This window comes from Salmo trutta, chromosome 33 (genome assembly GCF_901001165.1).
Source record: "Salmo trutta chromosome 33, fSalTru1.1, whole genome shotgun sequence".
Classification (NCBI taxonomy): Eukaryota; Metazoa; Chordata; class Actinopteri; order Salmoniformes; family Salmonidae; genus Salmo; species Salmo trutta.
In genome coordinates, this window is record NC_042989.1 from 12,404,289 (window position 1) to 12,423,520 (window position 19,232).

The following is a 19,232-nucleotide window of genomic DNA, read 5'->3' on the forward strand; positions in this document are numbered from 1 at the left end:
CTGCCGTTTGACAAATAAACCCCCATAATAATCTCATTATGGAGACAAGCCTACCTGCACAGCATTCTCGCACTGCATCTGCGAGCTGTTGGCACATACCAAGACCAAAGCAGGCACATTTGCTATATGCAGATTGACAAAGCTATTTTTATTTGGTAGATGAAAACTTAAGCAGAAAAGTACATTTTGTGTGCACTACGTAATCACGTACAGATGTTTTTTAATCTCCAACAAGTCAGTTTGGTGGAAACAAACCACTGGTGGGGAAATGCGCATAATTTCTTTATTCGGATTTTAGAATAGTCGAATGAAACGTAGCTAATGATAGTGAACATTTTAAGAAATTTGGGGGTTAAGTATCTTAAAACCTTTCTAGAAGCCACAGAAAGGGCACAGAGGTATATGTCAAACTGCTGAATTTTGGCACTTTCGCAAGACTTCATTCATATAAAAAAAAATCTAATTTATTGAATTTTCCATGTGGTTCATATTAAAGGTAACTTCATTTAAAGCTGCAACATCTGTAACGTTTTGGGTGACACGACCAAATTCACATAGAAATGTGAGTTATAGATCTGTTCGCATTGAAAGCAAGTCTAAGAAGCAGTAAATCTGTTCTGTGCACGCTATTTCTATGCTTCCCGTTCATTAATATTTTTTTTTGCGTCTTTTACTTTCAGTTTTGTACACCAGCTTCAAACAGCTGAAAATACAACATTTTTGGTTTTGGGAAATATATTTCACAGCGGTTTAGATGGTACAATGATTCTCTAGACTGTCACGTAATCTGAAATTAGGCGAACTATTACAATTTTAGCAACCAGGAAATGGTAGGAGCGATTTCGGCATAGTGCAGCTTTAATATAACAGGCTTTTACAATTCAATATTGCTGCACAATTTCTACTTAAAATATAACAAGGGACCAAAAGGGGATTTTGTGGAATGACCCAGTAGTAGTAGTAATAGAAATGTATTGATCCCAAGGACTAAAATGTATTTATTACAAACAGCACCAGCCAAACACAATGTACTGTGTGAGTAAGTGTGCTGTACCTGTCGGAAAATCTCAGTGATGAAGTTGACATTGGTCCTGGAGGAACAGAGGACTCTTCTCACAACCTCCATGTCAGTGAGGTGCTCCTCGTCCATACTACACAGGCTGGAGGAGCTGGGCTCCCTCTCTGTTAGGGTGGAGGTGTTGGAGTGGGACTGCTCCTGCTCACAACCCATCCCTCCATCCAGGCTGTCTGCCCTGGGGCCCAAGTCATCCCCCAACCCATGTCCCCGCCCTGCCAGCCCAGCTGCTGCCCTCTGGGAGACAACCAGAGAAACACAATCATCAGTGACCACCGTTAGAGCTTCGATAAGGCCTGGCAAATATATATGTAACACAATGCATGTGTTGGAGGTTCACTAGTATAACCCACAGACCGAGCAATATCACAACTCAAAAGCTGTCCCAGAGCCTGTGTTTAATGTGACAATATAATTATGCTAACTCTTCATACCTCTTACCTTCCCTCAGATGTGATGATGCCTGCATGACCTACATAGATGTTTTTTGGCGCACTCTCTCTACGATAACTAGACAGGGATGGAAAATATCGCATGGCACAAATTTCCATCCATGTACCTAGATATTATACGTTGTGCTAAACATGGCAAACTCTCCCCTCAGGTGTGTATATGGTGATTACCTGGATGTTCTTTGGCACACTCTCCCTCTCTCCGTCCACCCCAGGGATGTGTGTTCCAGTGTTGGAGCGTGGCTCCAGCCAGAAGGACACCAGCCAGCGGATGAAGATGACCCGGGCGTTGAGGAGGCTCTCCTTAGTACAGTACACTGCCTCGTTGGTCTCTGGGTCTTTCTTCACCACACTGTAGTAAGGCTTTGGTCTCATTGATGGAACCTCTGGAGGGGGGGGGGGGGGCAGACAGAGAGGGTGAATAGAGAATAAGAATGTAACGCTAATCCCCTTTTCACACCATTGTGCTACCCGTACTGTGCTGGCTCTGATATTTTCTTTCCAGCATGGTTTAAGCATATGGTCATATCAAATTGTATTGGTTGCAAACACATTTTTAACAGATGTTATTGCGGGTGTAGCGAAATGCTTGTGTTCCTAGCTCCAACGGTGCAGTCATATCTAACAATACACAACATAAAGCTAAAATGACAAGAATTAAGAAATATAGAAGTATTAGGACGAGCAATGTCGAAGAACGTATGTATAACACGGCTCAGTAGTGTCAAAAAGGGTATCAACAAACTTCTATGCACACTGCACCACTATAGTATAATGCAAAACTAAAAATCAGCTAAAAATCAGTTTCTGTTTGTTTATCTCATACTAATTCAGATGTTCTCCTCACCCAATATGGGATGGTACAAACTGGTCTCCTTGGAAAAGATAGGGAATATGTGCGGCAGGTAATATTTCTTGAAGTTTCCAAACAGGAATGCGAAGCCCTTCTCGTGGTTGTCTTTGCACTTCCACTCCAGACTTTTGGCCTGCAGGGTGTAAGACAACAGGGTGATCCTCATGAAATGGCACGTGACAATTTTTTAAAATAAAATAAAAATGTAAAAAACTTTTCCCACCATAATACCTCGTGGATCACGATCTGTATTTATCGATTTCATAACTATTGTAATGTTTACTGATCAGATATTATGCATTTTACAACAATTTCTACAACTACCGATGCCAAAATTATCTTTACCACAACAGTTTTTGAAGTCCAAAAAAGTTATCCGAATTAATTTCTAATATTTTTAACATTGCTCACCTAATGAAAAAGGTCTGAGTTAAACATAACACTGAAAACAAATACTGAACAAAAAATAAATGAAACATGTAAAGTGTTGGTCCATATTATAAAATATTATTTCTCTCAAATTTTGTGCACAAATTTGTTTACATCCCTGTTAGTGAGTATTTCACCTTTGCCAAGATAATTCATCCACCTGACAGGTGTGGCATATCAAGAAGCTGATAAAACAGCATGATCATCACACAGGTGCAGCTTGTGATGGGGACAATAAAAGGCCACTAAAATGTGCAGTTGTCACACAGTATTCTGAGGATTATTTCTGTCTGTAATAAATCCCTTTTGTGGGGAAAAACTTTATGATTGGCTGGGCCTGGCTCCCCAGCGGGTAGGTCTATGCCCTCCAGCGGGTAGGTCTATGCCCTCCAGCGGGTAGGTCTATGCCCTCCAGCGGGTAGGTCTATGCCCTCCCAAGCCCAGTCATGTGAAATCCATACAGTGCATTCGGAAAGTATTCAGACCCATTGACTTTTTCCACATTTTGTTATGTTACAGTCTTATTCTAAAATGGATTAAAGACAAACATTTCCTCAGCAATCTACACACAGTACCCCAAAATGACAAAGCGAAAAAAGTTTAGACATTTTGGCAAATGATTTAAAAATAAGAAACAGAAATACCTTATTTACATAAGTATTCAGACCCTTTGCTAAGAGACTCGAAATTGAGCTCAGGTGCATCCTGTTTCCATTGATCATCCTTGAGATGTTTCTACAACTTCATTGCGGTCCACCTGTGGTAAATTCAATTGATTGGACATGATTTGGAAAGGCACACACCAATCAATAAGGTCCCACGGTTGATAGCACGTCAGAGCAAAAGCAAAGAGGTCAAAAGGAATTGTCCGTAGTGCTCCGAGACAGGATGGTGTCAAGGCACAGATCTGGGGAAGGGTACCAAAAAATGTCTGCAGCATTGAAGGTCCCCAAGAACACAGTGGACTCCATCATTCTTAAATGGAAGTTTGGAACCACCAAGACTCTTCCTAGAGCCGGCCAACCCAACTGAGCAATCGGGGGAGAATGGCCTTGGTCAGGGAGGTGACCAAGAACTTGATGGACACTGACAGATCTCCAGAGTTCCTCTGTGGAGAAGGGAAAACCATCTTTGCAGCACTCCACCAATCAGACCTTTATGGTAGAGTGGCCAGACGGAAGTCACTCCTCAGTAAAAGGCATATGACAGCCAGCTTGGAGTTTGCTAAAAGCATCTAAAAAACTCAGACCATGAGAAACAAGATTCTCTAGTCGGATGAAACCAAGACTGAACTCTTTGGCCTGAATGCCAAGTGTCACGTCTGGAGAAAACCTGGCATGATCCCTACGGTGAAGCAAGGTGGTTGCAGCATCATGCTGTGTGGATGTTTTTCAAAGGCAGGGACTGGGTGACTAGTCAGGACCAAGGGAAAGATGAACGGAGAAAAGTACAGAGAGATCCTTGATGAAAACCTGCTCCAAAGTGCTCAGGACCTCAGACTGAGGAGAAGTGTCACCTTCCAACGGGACAACAACCCTAAGCACACAGTCAAGACAACGCGGGAGTGGCTTCGGGACAAGTTTCTGAATGTCCTTGAGTGGCTTAATCAGAGCCTGGACTTGAACCCAATCTAACATCTCTGGAGAGACCTGAAAATAGCTGTGCAGCAACGCTCCCCATCCAACCCGACAGAGCTTGAGAGAATCTGCAGAGAAGAATGGGAGAAACTCCCCAAATACAGGTGTGCCAAGTTTGTAGCCTCATACCCAAGAAGACTCAAGGCTGTAATCACTGCCAAAGGTGCTTCAACAAAGTACTGAGTAAAGGGCTTGAATACTTATATAAATGTGATATTTCCAGGTTTTTGATTTGTCATTATGGGGTATTGTGTGTAGATTGATGAGGGGAAAAAGATATTTAATCGATTTTAGAATAAGGCTATAACATAAAAATGTGGAAAAAGTCAAGGAGTCTGAACACATTCATTAGGGCCTACTGAATATATTTATATTTTACTGATTTCCTTATATGAACTGTAACTCAGTAAAATCTTTGAAATTGTTGCATGTTGTGTTTAGATTGTTGTTCAGTATATATTTAAAATGTATTTTGCCATTTCTCCTATTACCACAACACAACCTTTTCTGAATCTTGTTTGTTATAATAACTTGTGTACAGATGTTATTTTTAAATGGTGGGGTTGCTCTTTGCTGAAAACACAAACTCTAGATTGTGGCTTTAAGTCAATTAAATGGGGTTTATATACCCATATTTATTGACAACCCATACTTAATCAAATAACGATTTTTTTACAGAAAAAATCTATACAATAGGTGTAAGCAGTGGTCCTAGTAAATAATTGAAGTTACCAGCACAGCACACCCACTGATTATACCGTATTAGAATTAGCTTATTATCATTACCGAAATTAAGGTTCTTATTACCGAAATGGACCTAAAAATTATGCAGTAATGAGAAAGTTGTGTTTCGGTAATGAGAGACCCGTAGCTCAATCTGAAAGTAATAGGAGACAGCCATTATCAGTCAGCAAACAGTTGACCCCATTACTAAAGCAGATTCATGCCTCCATGTTGGTAAGGTAATGGTTCTCTAAGTTTTTCCCAAGGGGGTGTTTGAGAATAAGATCCTCATTCTGGAGGCATATAAGTGAAGAAATTACATTAACATGTTCTCATCTAAGGACTACTTCTCTAGAAGATGAATCATGGATAAAACTTTACTTTAAAAAAATAAAGCAACTTGAAAAAAAAAAGTGTTACGGTATTGAGAAACATGACCACAGACTTTTTTTTACTTAAATATTATAGTTTAATGAAAACATCAACTAGTATACAATTTGTATGATTTATGGACAAACTACAGCAACATTGTGTTTTTCTAAAGTAAAATTGTATAAAATAACTGAAGAATTTAATCCGGACGCATTTCGGTAATGAGAATTCAGGGTGGAAATGTACAAAATTGAAGTGTATTTAAAATAAGGCACTGTGCCATAAACTAGGCATCTTAGTCTTCAGAATGATAGTTGATCGTTGCAGATGCATCATGGTTTTCTAACTAAATTTGCTACTGCCATGGTTGCAACTGGTTTCATGAGAACACCCTCAACACAACAACAAGAGACTACTGTTAACAAAGAATAACAGATACAGGACAAGAGACAGGCAGGGAGAGGAGGCTTTATCTGGGAAAGCCACGGAGAGAGAAAGCAGCACAGCCGTTAGCTCAGTGAGTGTGTGTCAGCATACAGTACACTGCAGCAAAAGCATGCAGATGCAAAATGTAATGGGGGTCAGTGTGTTGCTAACAGCTTAGCTTATTCCACTGTCCAACCTCCCCAAACTGAGCTTGAACCAGTGATCCTCTGCTTCGCAACACACGTGACCGTGCTCCTTGACAATGTTGTAATGGGTTGAGCCACCCAAAACGGTACTGATTGGATGGCTCCATCCGCAACATTTCAAGCTAGCTGTGAAGTGGGCCTTTACGGCACGTTCTTAACTCCGTTACACAAGCTTATTTAAAATGATGTAAGCCACTTTTCAGGGGGTTACCGTCGTTTGCACTTGCAAACAGATAGAAGGCCATGACAAAAGGCTTGCCGGTAGGTAGTAGGTAATGCTGCATCCACGCCAAGCATGTTAGCAGTGTTAGTAATAAAGGGAAGAGTACCTGGTTTACCATGTATTTCAGAAGAGCCTCTAGAAAGTATCCTGTGAGGTCTTCCTGGCCCTTATCACCTGACTGTGGAGGAACCAGGGGACTGATCTCTTCTGGAGTCACTTGAGCTGAAGGAATGGAAGAAGGGAAGAAACAAAAGCAGTAGAATCAGCACCTTGAGATGTACACCCACAGTTATGTGTTCAATAATTGGGTGCCTGTACGACCATTAAGTTTGAAATTGGCCATACCAGTTAGAATATGAAATATCTGTTGCCCTCAAGCTTCTTCCAAATAACATGTCACAAACAAGGTAACAGGTTTAGAGACAAAAGCATTAATACTGACTCTCCTGAAGGCTGAGAGGGGGGTTCACCAGGTTGTCCAGGGTACGGGGTCCCAGCTCTGACTGAGGGGATGGGAAGCCAGGGATCAGACAGGCAAATATCCATAGCTGCTCTCTCAGTGCGTTACCCTGCAGGGCCTGCATCCATAGCAGGAACAGACGCACACCCTCCCTTCGGATCTACAGGGGAGAAAAAGAGAGAAAGTCAGGGACATACTCATAGAAATCGACTCTAGTCAGTCTATTTCTATGAGCATACCATTACCAAATGCCCACAGCAGTCAAAACCATTGCAAAATAGGAAGAGAACAGAAAAACAGGAAGACTATTACAAAAACAACAGTTGTACATCAAGCAGAGGCAAGTTGGCTACTGGCGATGCTACTGATGAGTGAAGGACCAATCTGATATACCTTTAAAGAGTTCCCAGTGTGCAACAGCTTCTTCAGGATGAGGCCTGTGAGGGGAAAACAATTCACATCAACCAGAATAGCAATAACCAGCAAGCCCCCTGCCCCCAGTACATGTCAGAGTACTCGGTCAGACCTGGGAGACCCTCATCCCCAGGTCCATGGCATTCTCTGTCTTTCTCTGGGTGGCCTTTGTATCCAACTGCACAGTGGTCTCAGTGCAGTGGAAAAGGAGAGACCACCTAGTGGAGGGGTGAGGAGAAGGCAGCACTGCGCTCTACTCTCCTTCCGTTCTCACTCCAAACGCATGTTACAAATCATGTAGGAACTCAATTAGCTACAGCCAGAACTAAGAGACATTGGCAAGGGAGGAGTGTGTGGGCCCGATACCCATGTAACTGGCTTAACCTGATTTCAAACACATGATGGGACCAAATGTCTGATCATGAGGTAAAATCTAGAGAAAAAAAACAAAAAAAACACTCGCACTCCCACACACTTACCGGTAGCTGATAAAGACGTCCACACTCACAATGGCACAACATGTACAAGGGCCTAGTATAAATGTACCTATGCTGTGGAACTGCCATCGTCCGTGTATTCGCTCTGGTAGGAGCTGCAGAATCTTCTGTAAACAGAACATAAATTACAACAGTCAGAAACGGTATTTAGGCCAGTGTCGGTATTACTACCATTTTGAAACAAAATACTCCATCTTCATTGTGGAATATATGGGCAATTATCCAAGTAGTCTGTCAGACGCCTCGCCTCTCCGTTATGGATGAAGTAACCAGCTAAGCGGTAGATATCGCAATAAGAAGAAGACCATGAGGCAACCTGGGAGAGGTGAGTTGACGACACACCTTCCCATGGACATCTTTGAAACAAAGACGAGGGAGGGGTGAACATAAACCTACATTACAATAGTTTGTCTAATCCCACACATTTCAACACCCGAAACAGGTAGCCTAATGGTTAAGAGGCCAGGACAGTAACTGAAAGGTCGCTGGTTTGAATCCCTGAGCCAACTAGGGGAAAAATCTGTTGATGTTCCCTTGAGCAAGGCACTTAACCCTAATTGCTCCTGTAAGTCGCCCTGGATAAGACCGTCTGCTAAAATACTACAATGTAAATGTACTTAAGCCCTGTCACTCTGACACCCAATTCTCTCAGGGAATTGGCAGTGATTTTAGTTGTGAGGTTTCAAAGTTTATTTGTCACGCGCACATGATACAGCAGGTGTAAAACAGCACAGTGAAATGCTTACTTGCAAGCTCAACTGCAGCATGTGGACTTGGCCCTCCCTGTAAGGAGACTATGAAGATGTAATGCCACATGACTCATTCACACCCCATGTCAACTGATAAAAGGCCATTAGTTTGCCAAACACGAAACAGACCCATTTTGTTTGGACCAAAAACCAGCCTCTCAGCTCACCGCCTGTGTCAATAAATATCACACACGTGCCTTAAACAACTAAGTCATCTTAAATACTTATTGTCAAAGTAAGTGAGCGAGATGTGGGACCATGTAGATCCTTGAAATCTAAACAGAACATCTTGCTACAGGCCTTAAGGCCTCAGTGAATTAGCCTCCAGTCTAATAACATCCCGTGGCAATGCATATGCCTGTATGTGTGTTTCAATGGCTCCACACTCACGGTCTGGGGGATATTTCACACATGGGGATTGAGGAGTTAACGAACCAACCTTAGAGAACATTCAGAAGCACCCTAATCTCTGATTTACAGTAGCCTACACACTAACCTGCTTAGGCTAACCCTCCGTTATACCTCCTCCATTCTACTTTCTAGGAATTCTGTGTATTATCGACCAATTAAGTCAGATGCCATCACTCTCAAGAACTGTGACATTTAAAACATCCCCTCAATATTTCAGAAGTAACAGTCTTACCTCAAATATGAATAGAATGGAGTCAAGTTCTTCCCTTTGCGATTTGTGACCTACAAAAGAGAAGTGAATGTGAGGAAGTGGCTCAAACAACACCCGTGTCAGGCCAACCAACCAGAGTATTCTTGACCTTGTATTCTCACCTTTTTGTTTGAGACTGACTTCAATGGCGACAAAGTTCTCAAAGAACACATAGTAGATGTGAGAGTAGTACTGGTCAAAGAAGTGCTTCAGATCCCCCGACTCAGCATTTTCTGCAGAGAGAGAGAGAGAGAGAGAGAGAGAGAGAGAGAGAGAGAGAGAGAGTGAGAGTGAGAGAAATAGTGAGAGGGGTCAGGTCACATGGTCAGAACAAGCTTGTGGCCCTACTGTAGCTGTAACTGTACTTCAAAGTGGAGTCAGTCAGTCACTGCTTATTCTCAGTCATTTTCCTGCCCATTATCAATTACTTCAGAGCTATCCGCCCCGAGGGGCTATTAACCCAAATAAAGAACACAACACTTCTACAACAACGGTAGTGGTGGACAAACACTTAGCAATGTGACCTTGACATCTTAAGCCAAGGCTCGGAGAATACCGACTGACAGACGAGTGTTTACGGTCTTATGTGACACTGTCTCAGGTGAACGCTTAGAGGCACCGGACCCCTGGCACTGTCCTGGCTGAGTGGACACACACACACATCAGGGTTTCCGTTAGCTGGTAATAGCTGGCCTTTGGACAATATCTTTTATAGAAAAGATGATAAATAAAATTGCCGCCAGAGAAGAAGAAAAACATTAAATTGCGAAATAATATTTTTTGGGCCTATTAATTAATGGAAATACATTTGACTGGTCATGCTTATCAGTCTATAGGTTCATTTGCATAATTTTGGAGAATTCAATTGGCGTGTCTGTAGACTACATATTCATTATGTAGGCTATTTATCACATTTGTACGGCATAGATAGTCTTTGACAGCGCGAGAGCTGCTGCTACAGCATTTTAAACAGCAAATGCACAGGCAACGGAAGGCAGGCTTCATTAGTGCGTCACACACCACTTTGCAATGAGCTGGAGGCAGTATGCATTTTGAAAACATGTATTTAATTGTTTGAAACCTGAATGCTTTACTACATATTATGAGGCATTTCTTACCTTGCTTCAAAGTAGCCTAGCCAAAATCAGACCATTTCCATGGAGGCAATTATTTTACCATCCAGTAGCCAAATGCACAATCCTAGTCATATTAGCAACCCATGCTAGTTGTTGCATAATGGATCTCACTTCTTTCTAAATTACTATCGGATGTTTTCATCACTGTCACAGGAAACCGCTGGCATGTGCCGTGCGCTTTGACAACTGCGTTTTCCCATTAATTGCATTATGGAACGAACATTCATGCAAAGCCTACTGCCATGTGTGCATTGCTGCATTTCTCAAAATGTCCAGTAAATTAAAATGCTGTTGGTCAAATGTCTGGTGCCACATGTTGCTAACGGAAACCCTGACACACGCATACACACAAATCATAGGGAGAGAAGCTCAGAGGCTTCTGACCCCTGGCTGAGTGTCAGATGGTCAGTATAACAACAAATTAGCCTTGAGGATCTGCCTGCCCAAAATTAATTTACACACTAATCAGCTAGGGAGGGTCTTGTGGAGGACGTTGCCAGGACAGTGTTGAGAAGCTTGCCAGTGGGAAAACACTACAGGAATAGGGAGACACATGGAAGCATCTGTCCTCCCTTTCTTTCCAGTCTTACTGAACACTGGAGAATCTCAACGAAGAGGCTTTTAAATCCCCCGTGACATGATTTACCCCTGTAATCCTGAACAGACCCAGAGAGGAGAGGATGGATGAATCATGCAGAGAGGATGTGTGACTTAGCGAACCTTTTGTAAAATACTCTCAACAGTTATTTTTTGCCTTGTCTGAATGATTAGAAAAATACTAGGCCTACAGCAGTGACTCAGGAGTTGAGAACCAATTTTTCTTGAGGACTAATTTTGGAAACGCTCTCACTGGTGCCACACGCACAGACACATCAACAGGCTCCAAGAGCTCTTCTCTGACTTCTAAGGGATATGGCGCATATCTCACATAACTGATTGGACAGACTCTGAACAAGTTAATATGTGTAGGCTACCATTACAGTAACATTAAACAAAGCTCAGACACCTCTCCTAAACAACTAACCCCAATGACAGTCCACTCTCTATGACAGTCCATCTCCATCCCTGCAACACCTCTCCGTGCATCCCATGACCAGCCTGCTGTCGCTTCCTCTGGGCCATAAGCCTTCCGTTCCTTCAGAGAAAAGCCAGGACAGACGGAGGTCCAGCTTGAGACGGGTGCAGGACAAAGAACGGCTGAGACATATCCAACATGAAGAAAAAAACATCTTGGCCCAAAGGTGACACTGGTAACTAATTTTGACATGATATGGCTGAAGAGCTACACTTGTCAGAAAGTATTCTTGTCAATATTACCTATCTACCAAATTGAAGTTCACTCACTCACACACACACACACACACACACACACACACACACACACACACCTAAAACGGAACCCCACTCTCAAAATCCAGCTTCCTCAGCTGGCCCAGTTGTGTGCCAGAAATGTTCCGTCCTGAACAATAGCCTAGCTTGGGGAAGGGAAGGGGACATGTTCTTGTTGACTTTCTCTGCTGATATAGCAACAGGCAGAACCACTATTCCACCTCCAAAATAGAACACATGGAAGAGAAAAGTCTCCTTATCAGATAGGCTAGTGGCTGCGTCTAAAATGGCACCCTATTCATAACATTTGACCTAGAACTCTGGTCAAAAGCAGTGCACAACAGAGAATAGTGTGCCATTTGGGAAGCACTCGGTTTGTGGAAGAGAGCAGCGTCAGGCGGGTAAGAACACTTAGGAGAGACGAATGGCCCTCTCTCTCCCCGGTCATGTTTACATGAAGAATGTAGTCAGCAGCACTAAGCTATGCCACGCCTCTGTCTATAACACACGATCATACTACTGCGATTAGGAACATTGACTAGGTCCAACCATACACATTGTCTGTCTGCATTTGTTCTTTTGACATGGTGGTAGTACTAGTACCATGGGCTATTCAAACCTAAATGATGCATTCAGACCAGTGCCTGGCTCCGACAACACTATGGCTGCACCCAAATGCCCCCCTATTGCCTATACAGTGCACTACTTTTGACCAGAGCCCATATGTTTCTGCACTGTATAGGGAATAGGGTGCCATTTATTATACAGAATATGGTAGTTACATATACAACAGAAGAGGGCCCCATTCATTTTATGAAATAGCTAACTTCAAGATATGCTAATAATAATCATCTTGAGCTCATTGGATTGTTATAGCCTCATTTTGGTAGCGTGATGTCCACTGTTGTCTCGTGCTGCTCTCTGATAGGCTAATAGAATTAAGCAGCATCTGACTGTAAATAAAAGGCAATAAAGGACAGGGCGTTGACATTACCAACTCCTTATTCCCAAAGACACAGACAGGCAGATGTTCTTCTGAGTTAGGCTACCACTTGCCAGTTGCCATAATGTTTAGCCTACTGCTGCTTGAAATGATCAACATTTCATAACTAGACCCCCCCCACCCCTCTATTGGTTTCTTTCAATTGAAGATTTTGGTTAAAGAAACTGTCCAGTGAAAATACCACTTTTAAAAAGTTTATATTCTGTTAACGCATACCCGAATGTTGTTAACTCATCCCATACGCATGTGGCCAAAGCATAAATTTGAGAAGAAAAAAAAACACTTCAAGTTCCACCTCTCTCAAAAAGAGAGATTGTAAAAAAAAACTTGCTATTTCCTAAAAGGATGATGTCATATGAGCAGTCCACTCGCACAAATATTTTCAATGACCGATATACGCCCACACCATTCTATTGTTGGGGTACACCCACACCATTCCAACACAGAAAAGCTACTTTTTAAACATAGTTAATTGCAATATATTGGAAGGAAAACTATTTCACTGACAGTTATTTATTGTATGTTCATATTTCATAGAAATCAGGAAACACTGGACAGTTACTTTAAAGAAGCCCTGGATGTGGATTAAGCTACGGGAAACACTGACATAGGTTACACATCATGTGTGGCGTCATGCCTGAAGCTTGTCCTCTGTTGCGTAGCTGCCATTATGGTCAGGTAGCCACACTTCTCTCTATTAGGCCGAGCCTATATCTTCAACATGATTGCGTGATTCTTATCTGGGCCTGAAATTCCCCATGGATAGTGTGCGTGTCAGGGCACACCCATCCTACTTTGCACAGAGTGCAGTTCCTAGCCTACTCCCTCCTCCTTGGCAAACTGAAGCCACTGTAGGTGTACACTGTGTGCAGCACTAAAAACCAGGGGAACAATACCTCTACTTTTGAAATAAAATGCGCATTTACAGTTACCTAGCTAAAGCACAGCACTCAAGTCATGTCTTTAGACTGTCACAATTAACGTATTTTTGCTAGATACTACAGTTGTGATATTAGCCTATAGTTTTACATGAATTAACCTACACAATGTTTTCTTAATTCATCAACAACCAATAAGATGAAACGCTAGGCCTAACATTAATTTAAAACATTACATTATTACACAGCATGTGGCTGTTGTTTCTCAGCAGCACACACACGCCTCACCAACCTCTGCTATTGGCACAGCAGCACAATGACAGTCTGTGCTCCCACAGTAGTTGCTGTACTGGGGGACAATGGAAACAGGAAACCTGGTAACTGCACTGAACACAATAGAGGAAACGGGTTCATGAGATGGAACTGCAATGTTTCACTCACAAGTCACAATGCCATGAAGCTTTGATCTTTTTCAGAGCTACTGCAAAACCAACATTCAACCATCTATTCCATTTCCACTCAAGAGCATATCAAAAAAGCCTTGGAACAGGCCATGCAACAAGGGGGCTTGTGGCTTTAAACTCAGGACCCTTTGGGAATATAGTATTGCAATTCCATGATAAGAGTGATTCTGGGACTTGAGCTGTATTCGAATACTCATTCTAACCGCACTAACTGTACTATTTGTGACGGGAATTGAGTACATAGTATGCTTATTGATCATAGTATGTCAAAAGTTCCCAGATGTCATACTAAATTCGTCAAAATATGAAGTATACACGCAGGCTTCACATTGTTTTTAGATTTGAAGAAATTGGCGGAAAATATGCAGCCGAAGTACAATGAGAGCGGATACAAATTCATTGCTTTAAATAATTATGACAAATGTTAAGAAAATATTGAGTAATGTAATGACTTCTAAAATAAAGTAATCTTACACGTTATGTTGGCTGAAAATTTGTTAGCTACGCTGTCTTTACGAACCACATAGCATATCATTAGACCAGTATGTATGGTATGTTAGCTAGCGACCTAATGGTAACGTTAGTTGGCTACTTATACATCAAACTTGCCAGTATATTAACTATAGGCTAACTAACTACTTAATGTTTATTGACTTGATTATTCCCATCATTCTTAGCTTAGATAAATGGTATAGTCGTTGTGCGTTCTCAATGGACATTCGGGTGCTTTCGTAAATTCACTCTGGCTATCAACTCCGATTTCAGAGCACTCGTCTGAGAGTAACAGAGCGGAACAATGAAGAATAATGACTTTACGAGCGCTAAACACCCATTGAATATGGCTGGTGTCAGTAAACATTGCCAAAAAAGCGTAATTAAATTGTTGCCAGCTGCACAGTTAGTCATCAACACTCTGGATAACATGAAAACTGCTTAACCAGCTCTGCTAGGGCGAGTAACATGATCAGAGTGTTCTCATTGTGTCCCTCCTGATTCCTGCTTACAAGCAAAAATTAAAGCAAGAAGCACCAGTGACTCGGTATATAAAAATAGTGGTCAGATGAAACAGATGCTAAACCACAGGACTGTTTTGCTAGCACAGACTGGAATATGTTCCGGGATTCTTCTGATGGCATTAAGGAGTACACCACATCAGTCATAGGCTTCAACAATAAATGCATCAATGATGTCGTCCCCATAGTGACTGTACGTACATACCCAAACCAGAAGCCATGGATTACAGGTAACATTCGCACTGAGCTAAAGGGAAGAGCTGCCGACGAACCATCAACCAGGCAAAGCGTCAATACAGGAATAAGATCGAATTGTACTACACCGGCTCCGACGCTCGTCGGATGTGGCAGGGCTTGAAAACTATTACAGACTACAAAAGGGAAGCACAGCCGAGAGCTGCCCAGTGACGCGAGCCTACCAGACAAGCTAAATAACCTATATGCTCGCTTTGAGGCAAGTAACACTGAAACACGCATGAGAGCATCAGCTGTTCTGGACAAGTGTGTGATCACGCTCTCTGTCGTCGATGTGAGTAAGACCTTTAAACAGGTCAACATTCACAAGGCCGCAGAGCGACGGATTACCAGGACGTGTACTCCAAGCATGCGCTGACCAACTGGCAAGTGTCTTCACTGACTTTTTCAACCTCTTCCTGTCCAAGTCTGTAATACCAACATGTTTTAAGCAGACCACCATAGTGCCTGTGCCCAAGAACACTAAGGTAACCTGCCTAAATGACTACCGACCCGTAGCACTCACGTCTGTAACCATGAAGTGCTTTGAAAGGCTGGTCATGGCTCACAACACCATTATCCCAGAAACCCTAGACCCACTCCAATTTGCATACCGCCCCAATAGATCCACAGATGATGCAATCTCTATTGCACTCTACACTGCCCTTTCCCACCTGGACAAAAGGAACACTTAAGTGAGAATGCTATTCACTGACTACAGCTCAGCGTTCAACACCATAGTGCCCTTAAAGCTCATCACTAAGCTAAGGACCATGGGACTAAGCACCTCCCTCTGGAACTGGATCCTGGACTTCCTGAAGGGCTGCCCCCAGGTGGTAAGGGTAGGTAACAACACATCGACTACGCTGATCCTTAACACGGGGGCCCCCCTCAGGGGTGCGTGCTCAGTCCCTTCCTGTACTCCCTGTTCACTCTGCACGGCCAGGCACGACTCCAACACCATCATTAAGCTTGCTGATGACAACAGTGGTAGTAGGCCTGATCACCGACAATGATGAGATCGCCTATAGGGAGGTCAGAGACCTGACCGTGTGGTGCAAGGACAACAACCTCTCCCTCAACGTGATCAAGACAAAGGAGATGACTGTGGACTACAGGAAAAGGAGAACCGAGCACGCCCCCCATTCCCACCAATGGGGCTGCAGTGGGGCAGGTTGAGAGCTTCAAGTTCCTTGGTTTCCACATCACAAACAAACTAACATGGTCTAAGCACACCAAGACAGTCGTGAAGAGGGCACAACAAAACATATTCCCCCTCAGGAGACTGAAAAGACATGGTATGGGTTCTCAGATCCTCAAAAAGGTTTTACAGCTGCACCATCGAGAGCATCCTGACGGGTTGCATCACTGCCTGGTATGGCAACTGCTCAGCTTCCGACCGCAAGGCACTACAAAGGGTAGTGCGTACGGCCCAGTACATCACTGGGGCCGAGCTTCCTGCCATCCAGGACCTCTATACCAAGCGGTGTCGGAAGAAGGCCCTAAAAACTGTCAAAGACTCCAGCCACCCTAGTCAGACTGTTCTCTCTGCTACCGCACGGCAAGCGGTACCGGAGCACCAAATCTAGGTCCAAGAAGCTTCTAAACAGCTTCTACTTCCAAGCCATAAGACTCCTGAACATCTAATCAAATGGCTACCCAGAGTATTTACATTGACCCCCCCCTTCTACGCTGCTGCTACTCTCCGTTATTATCTATGCATAATCACTTTAATAACTCTACCTACGTGTCCATATTACCTCGACATCGGTGCCCCCGCACATTGACTCTGTACCGGTACCCCCTGCATATAGCCGCGCTATTGTTATTTTACTGCTGCTCTTTAATTATTTGTCATTCTTATCTCTTACTTTTTTGGGGGGTATTTTCTTAACTGCATTGCTGGTTAACGGCTTGTATGTAAACATTTCATTGTAAGGTCTACCTACACCTGTTGTGTTCAGTGCATGTGACATAAAATTTGATTTAACTAGCTAGCAAGAGGATGCATTGCAACAGCATCAACTTCAGGTAGACCGACGAAGAGCTAGTATGCTCAACTGAAAGGATACTGTTTGTTTACAGTATACTAAAATTAACTAATAGTATATAGTATATACTCATTAAGTATATAGTACACAGTATGTTAGCGTGGGAAAACGAACACAGCTTCAGACTTTTCACCTTAAAATGCATGCCAAACAAAAACCTGATTGTGCTGTTGGTGCCGTCATTTGCGAAACCAAACTTTTGATCTGCACTGTTCAAGTAAATGCATTTTAGTAAAATTGTGTGGAAATTGTTGAAAGTAGTCCTTGTGCATAGAACTGTATGGTTTGTTTAACTTTCTAATCATTGGTTTTTGTTTGACAGCATCACTGTTACTGTGGAATTGCCCAGTTGGACTCTGCACTCTCGAGCTGTGTTCGAATACTCATACTAACAGCACTATGTAGTATGCTTACAGGTCATAGTATGGATATAGTTAGTATGCAAAAAGTTCCCCGATTTCGTACTACGTTTGCCAAAATACGAAGTATACAAGCAGTGGAAACTATTTCCGTGCAGCACAGTTAGTCACCAACGCTCTAGATAACATGAAAACAGCCTAACCAGCTCTGCTAGGCCAAGTAAAATGGTCAGAGTGATGTGTTCTCTCATTTGTGTCTGGAAGTAGCTTGCAAGCTAGACAACTTTAGCAAGTTAGCATGTTTGACTGCCGTTGTGGGGTCAGAATGTTCAGCTCAACCCTACTCCTTGTCCAGAACGGGCAGTGCTCGCTCTGAACGGTCTGAACTTATGACAACTCTCTGAATTTACAAACGCCCAGAGCGCACTCTGAGCACACTGGCACTCCAGATTGAATTTACGAACACACACAAAGTCGTAAGATGTCTAGCTATTCATTTATTATGCTAACCATCTAGCAAGAGGTTGCATAACAACAGCATCAACTTCTGGTCGACAGGTGAAGTGCTAGTATGCTCAACTGAAAGGATCCCGTTAGTTTACAGTATACTTAAACTAACTACTACAGTATGGGTATTCGAACACAGCTTGACTGACAAATCCCAAAGGAAGCCCCAGTTTAAATTAGCTGTTTTTCACAGGGTCCACCACCCAATGTCACTGACAGAGCTAAGACCATCCTCCAAACAGACCCCTATTGACCTGACTCTCAAGCAGGCAGCTCTTTGATGAACTCCCTCAATTAATTGAATGATATCTCCAATCTGGTTTTATTATACAGTGCCTTCATAAAGTATCCATGCCCCTTGACTTATTTTTTTGTGCAAATTATTGAAAATTAAACACAAATCTAATTGACATACAGTGCCAGTCAAAAGATTGGACACACCTCCAAGTGTTTTTCTTTGTTATAAAAAATGTAATAGTGAAGACATCAAAACGATGAAATAACACATATGGAATCATATGAGAGAAAGCCAAGCGTGTGCAAAGCTGTCATCAAGGCAAAGGGTGGCTACTTTGAAGAATCTAAAATATATTTAGATTTGTTTAACACTTTTTTGGTTACTACATGATTCCATGTGTGTCATTTCATAGTTGTGAGGTCTTCACTATTATTCGACAATGTTGAAAATAGTAAAAATAAAGAAAAACACTTGAATGAGGAGGTGTGTCCAAACTTTTGACTGGTACTGTATGTACTCACACGCTTTTGCTATGACACTCTAAAATGAGCTCAGGTGCATCCAATTTCCTTTGATCATCCTTGAGATGTCGCTACAAATTGATTGGGGTCTACCTGTGGCCAACTCAATTGTTTGGATATGACTTACACTGAACACAAATATAAAGGTAACATGTAAAGTGTAGGCTCCATGTTTCATGAGCTGAAATAAAAATGATCCTAGAAATGTCCATATGCACAAAAAGCTTATTTCTCAAATGTTGTGCACGGTATTACCTTCCTGTTAGTGAGCGTTTCTCCTTTGCCAAGGTAATCCATCCACCTGACCGGTGGGGAATATCAA

The 19,232-nt window shown here is 42.5% G+C and overlaps 1 protein-coding gene across 8 annotated transcripts in view; it reads right to left on the reverse strand.

The window, feature by feature from the left end:
• The window catches only part of ralgapa1 (Ral GTPase activating protein catalytic subunit alpha 1), a 75,261-nt gene that overhangs the window by 50,228 nt on the left and 5,801 nt on the right, over nt 1-19,232 (reverse strand). For 7 of the 8 annotated variants that reach the window (XM_029729815.1, XM_029729820.1, XM_029729821.1 and 4 more), the window contains exons 2-10: nt 9,300-9,410; nt 9,160-9,209; nt 7,817-7,874; nt 7,250-7,293; nt 6,839-7,016; nt 6,503-6,618; nt 2,375-2,513; nt 1,699-1,913; nt 1,055-1,312 (exon numbers count right to left, since the gene is read on the reverse strand). In XM_029729815.1, the coding sequence (XP_029585675.1) occupies nt 1,055-1,312; nt 1,699-1,913; nt 2,375-2,513; nt 6,503-6,618; nt 6,839-7,016; nt 7,250-7,293; nt 7,817-7,874; nt 9,160-9,209; nt 9,300-9,410 (1,169 nt within the window). The remainder of the gene's footprint in view (nt 1-1,054; nt 1,313-1,698; nt 1,914-2,374; nt 2,514-6,502; nt 6,619-6,838; nt 7,017-7,249; nt 7,294-7,816; nt 7,875-9,159; nt 9,210-9,299; nt 9,411-19,232) is intronic. The other variant, XM_029729816.1, reaches the window with a different exon arrangement.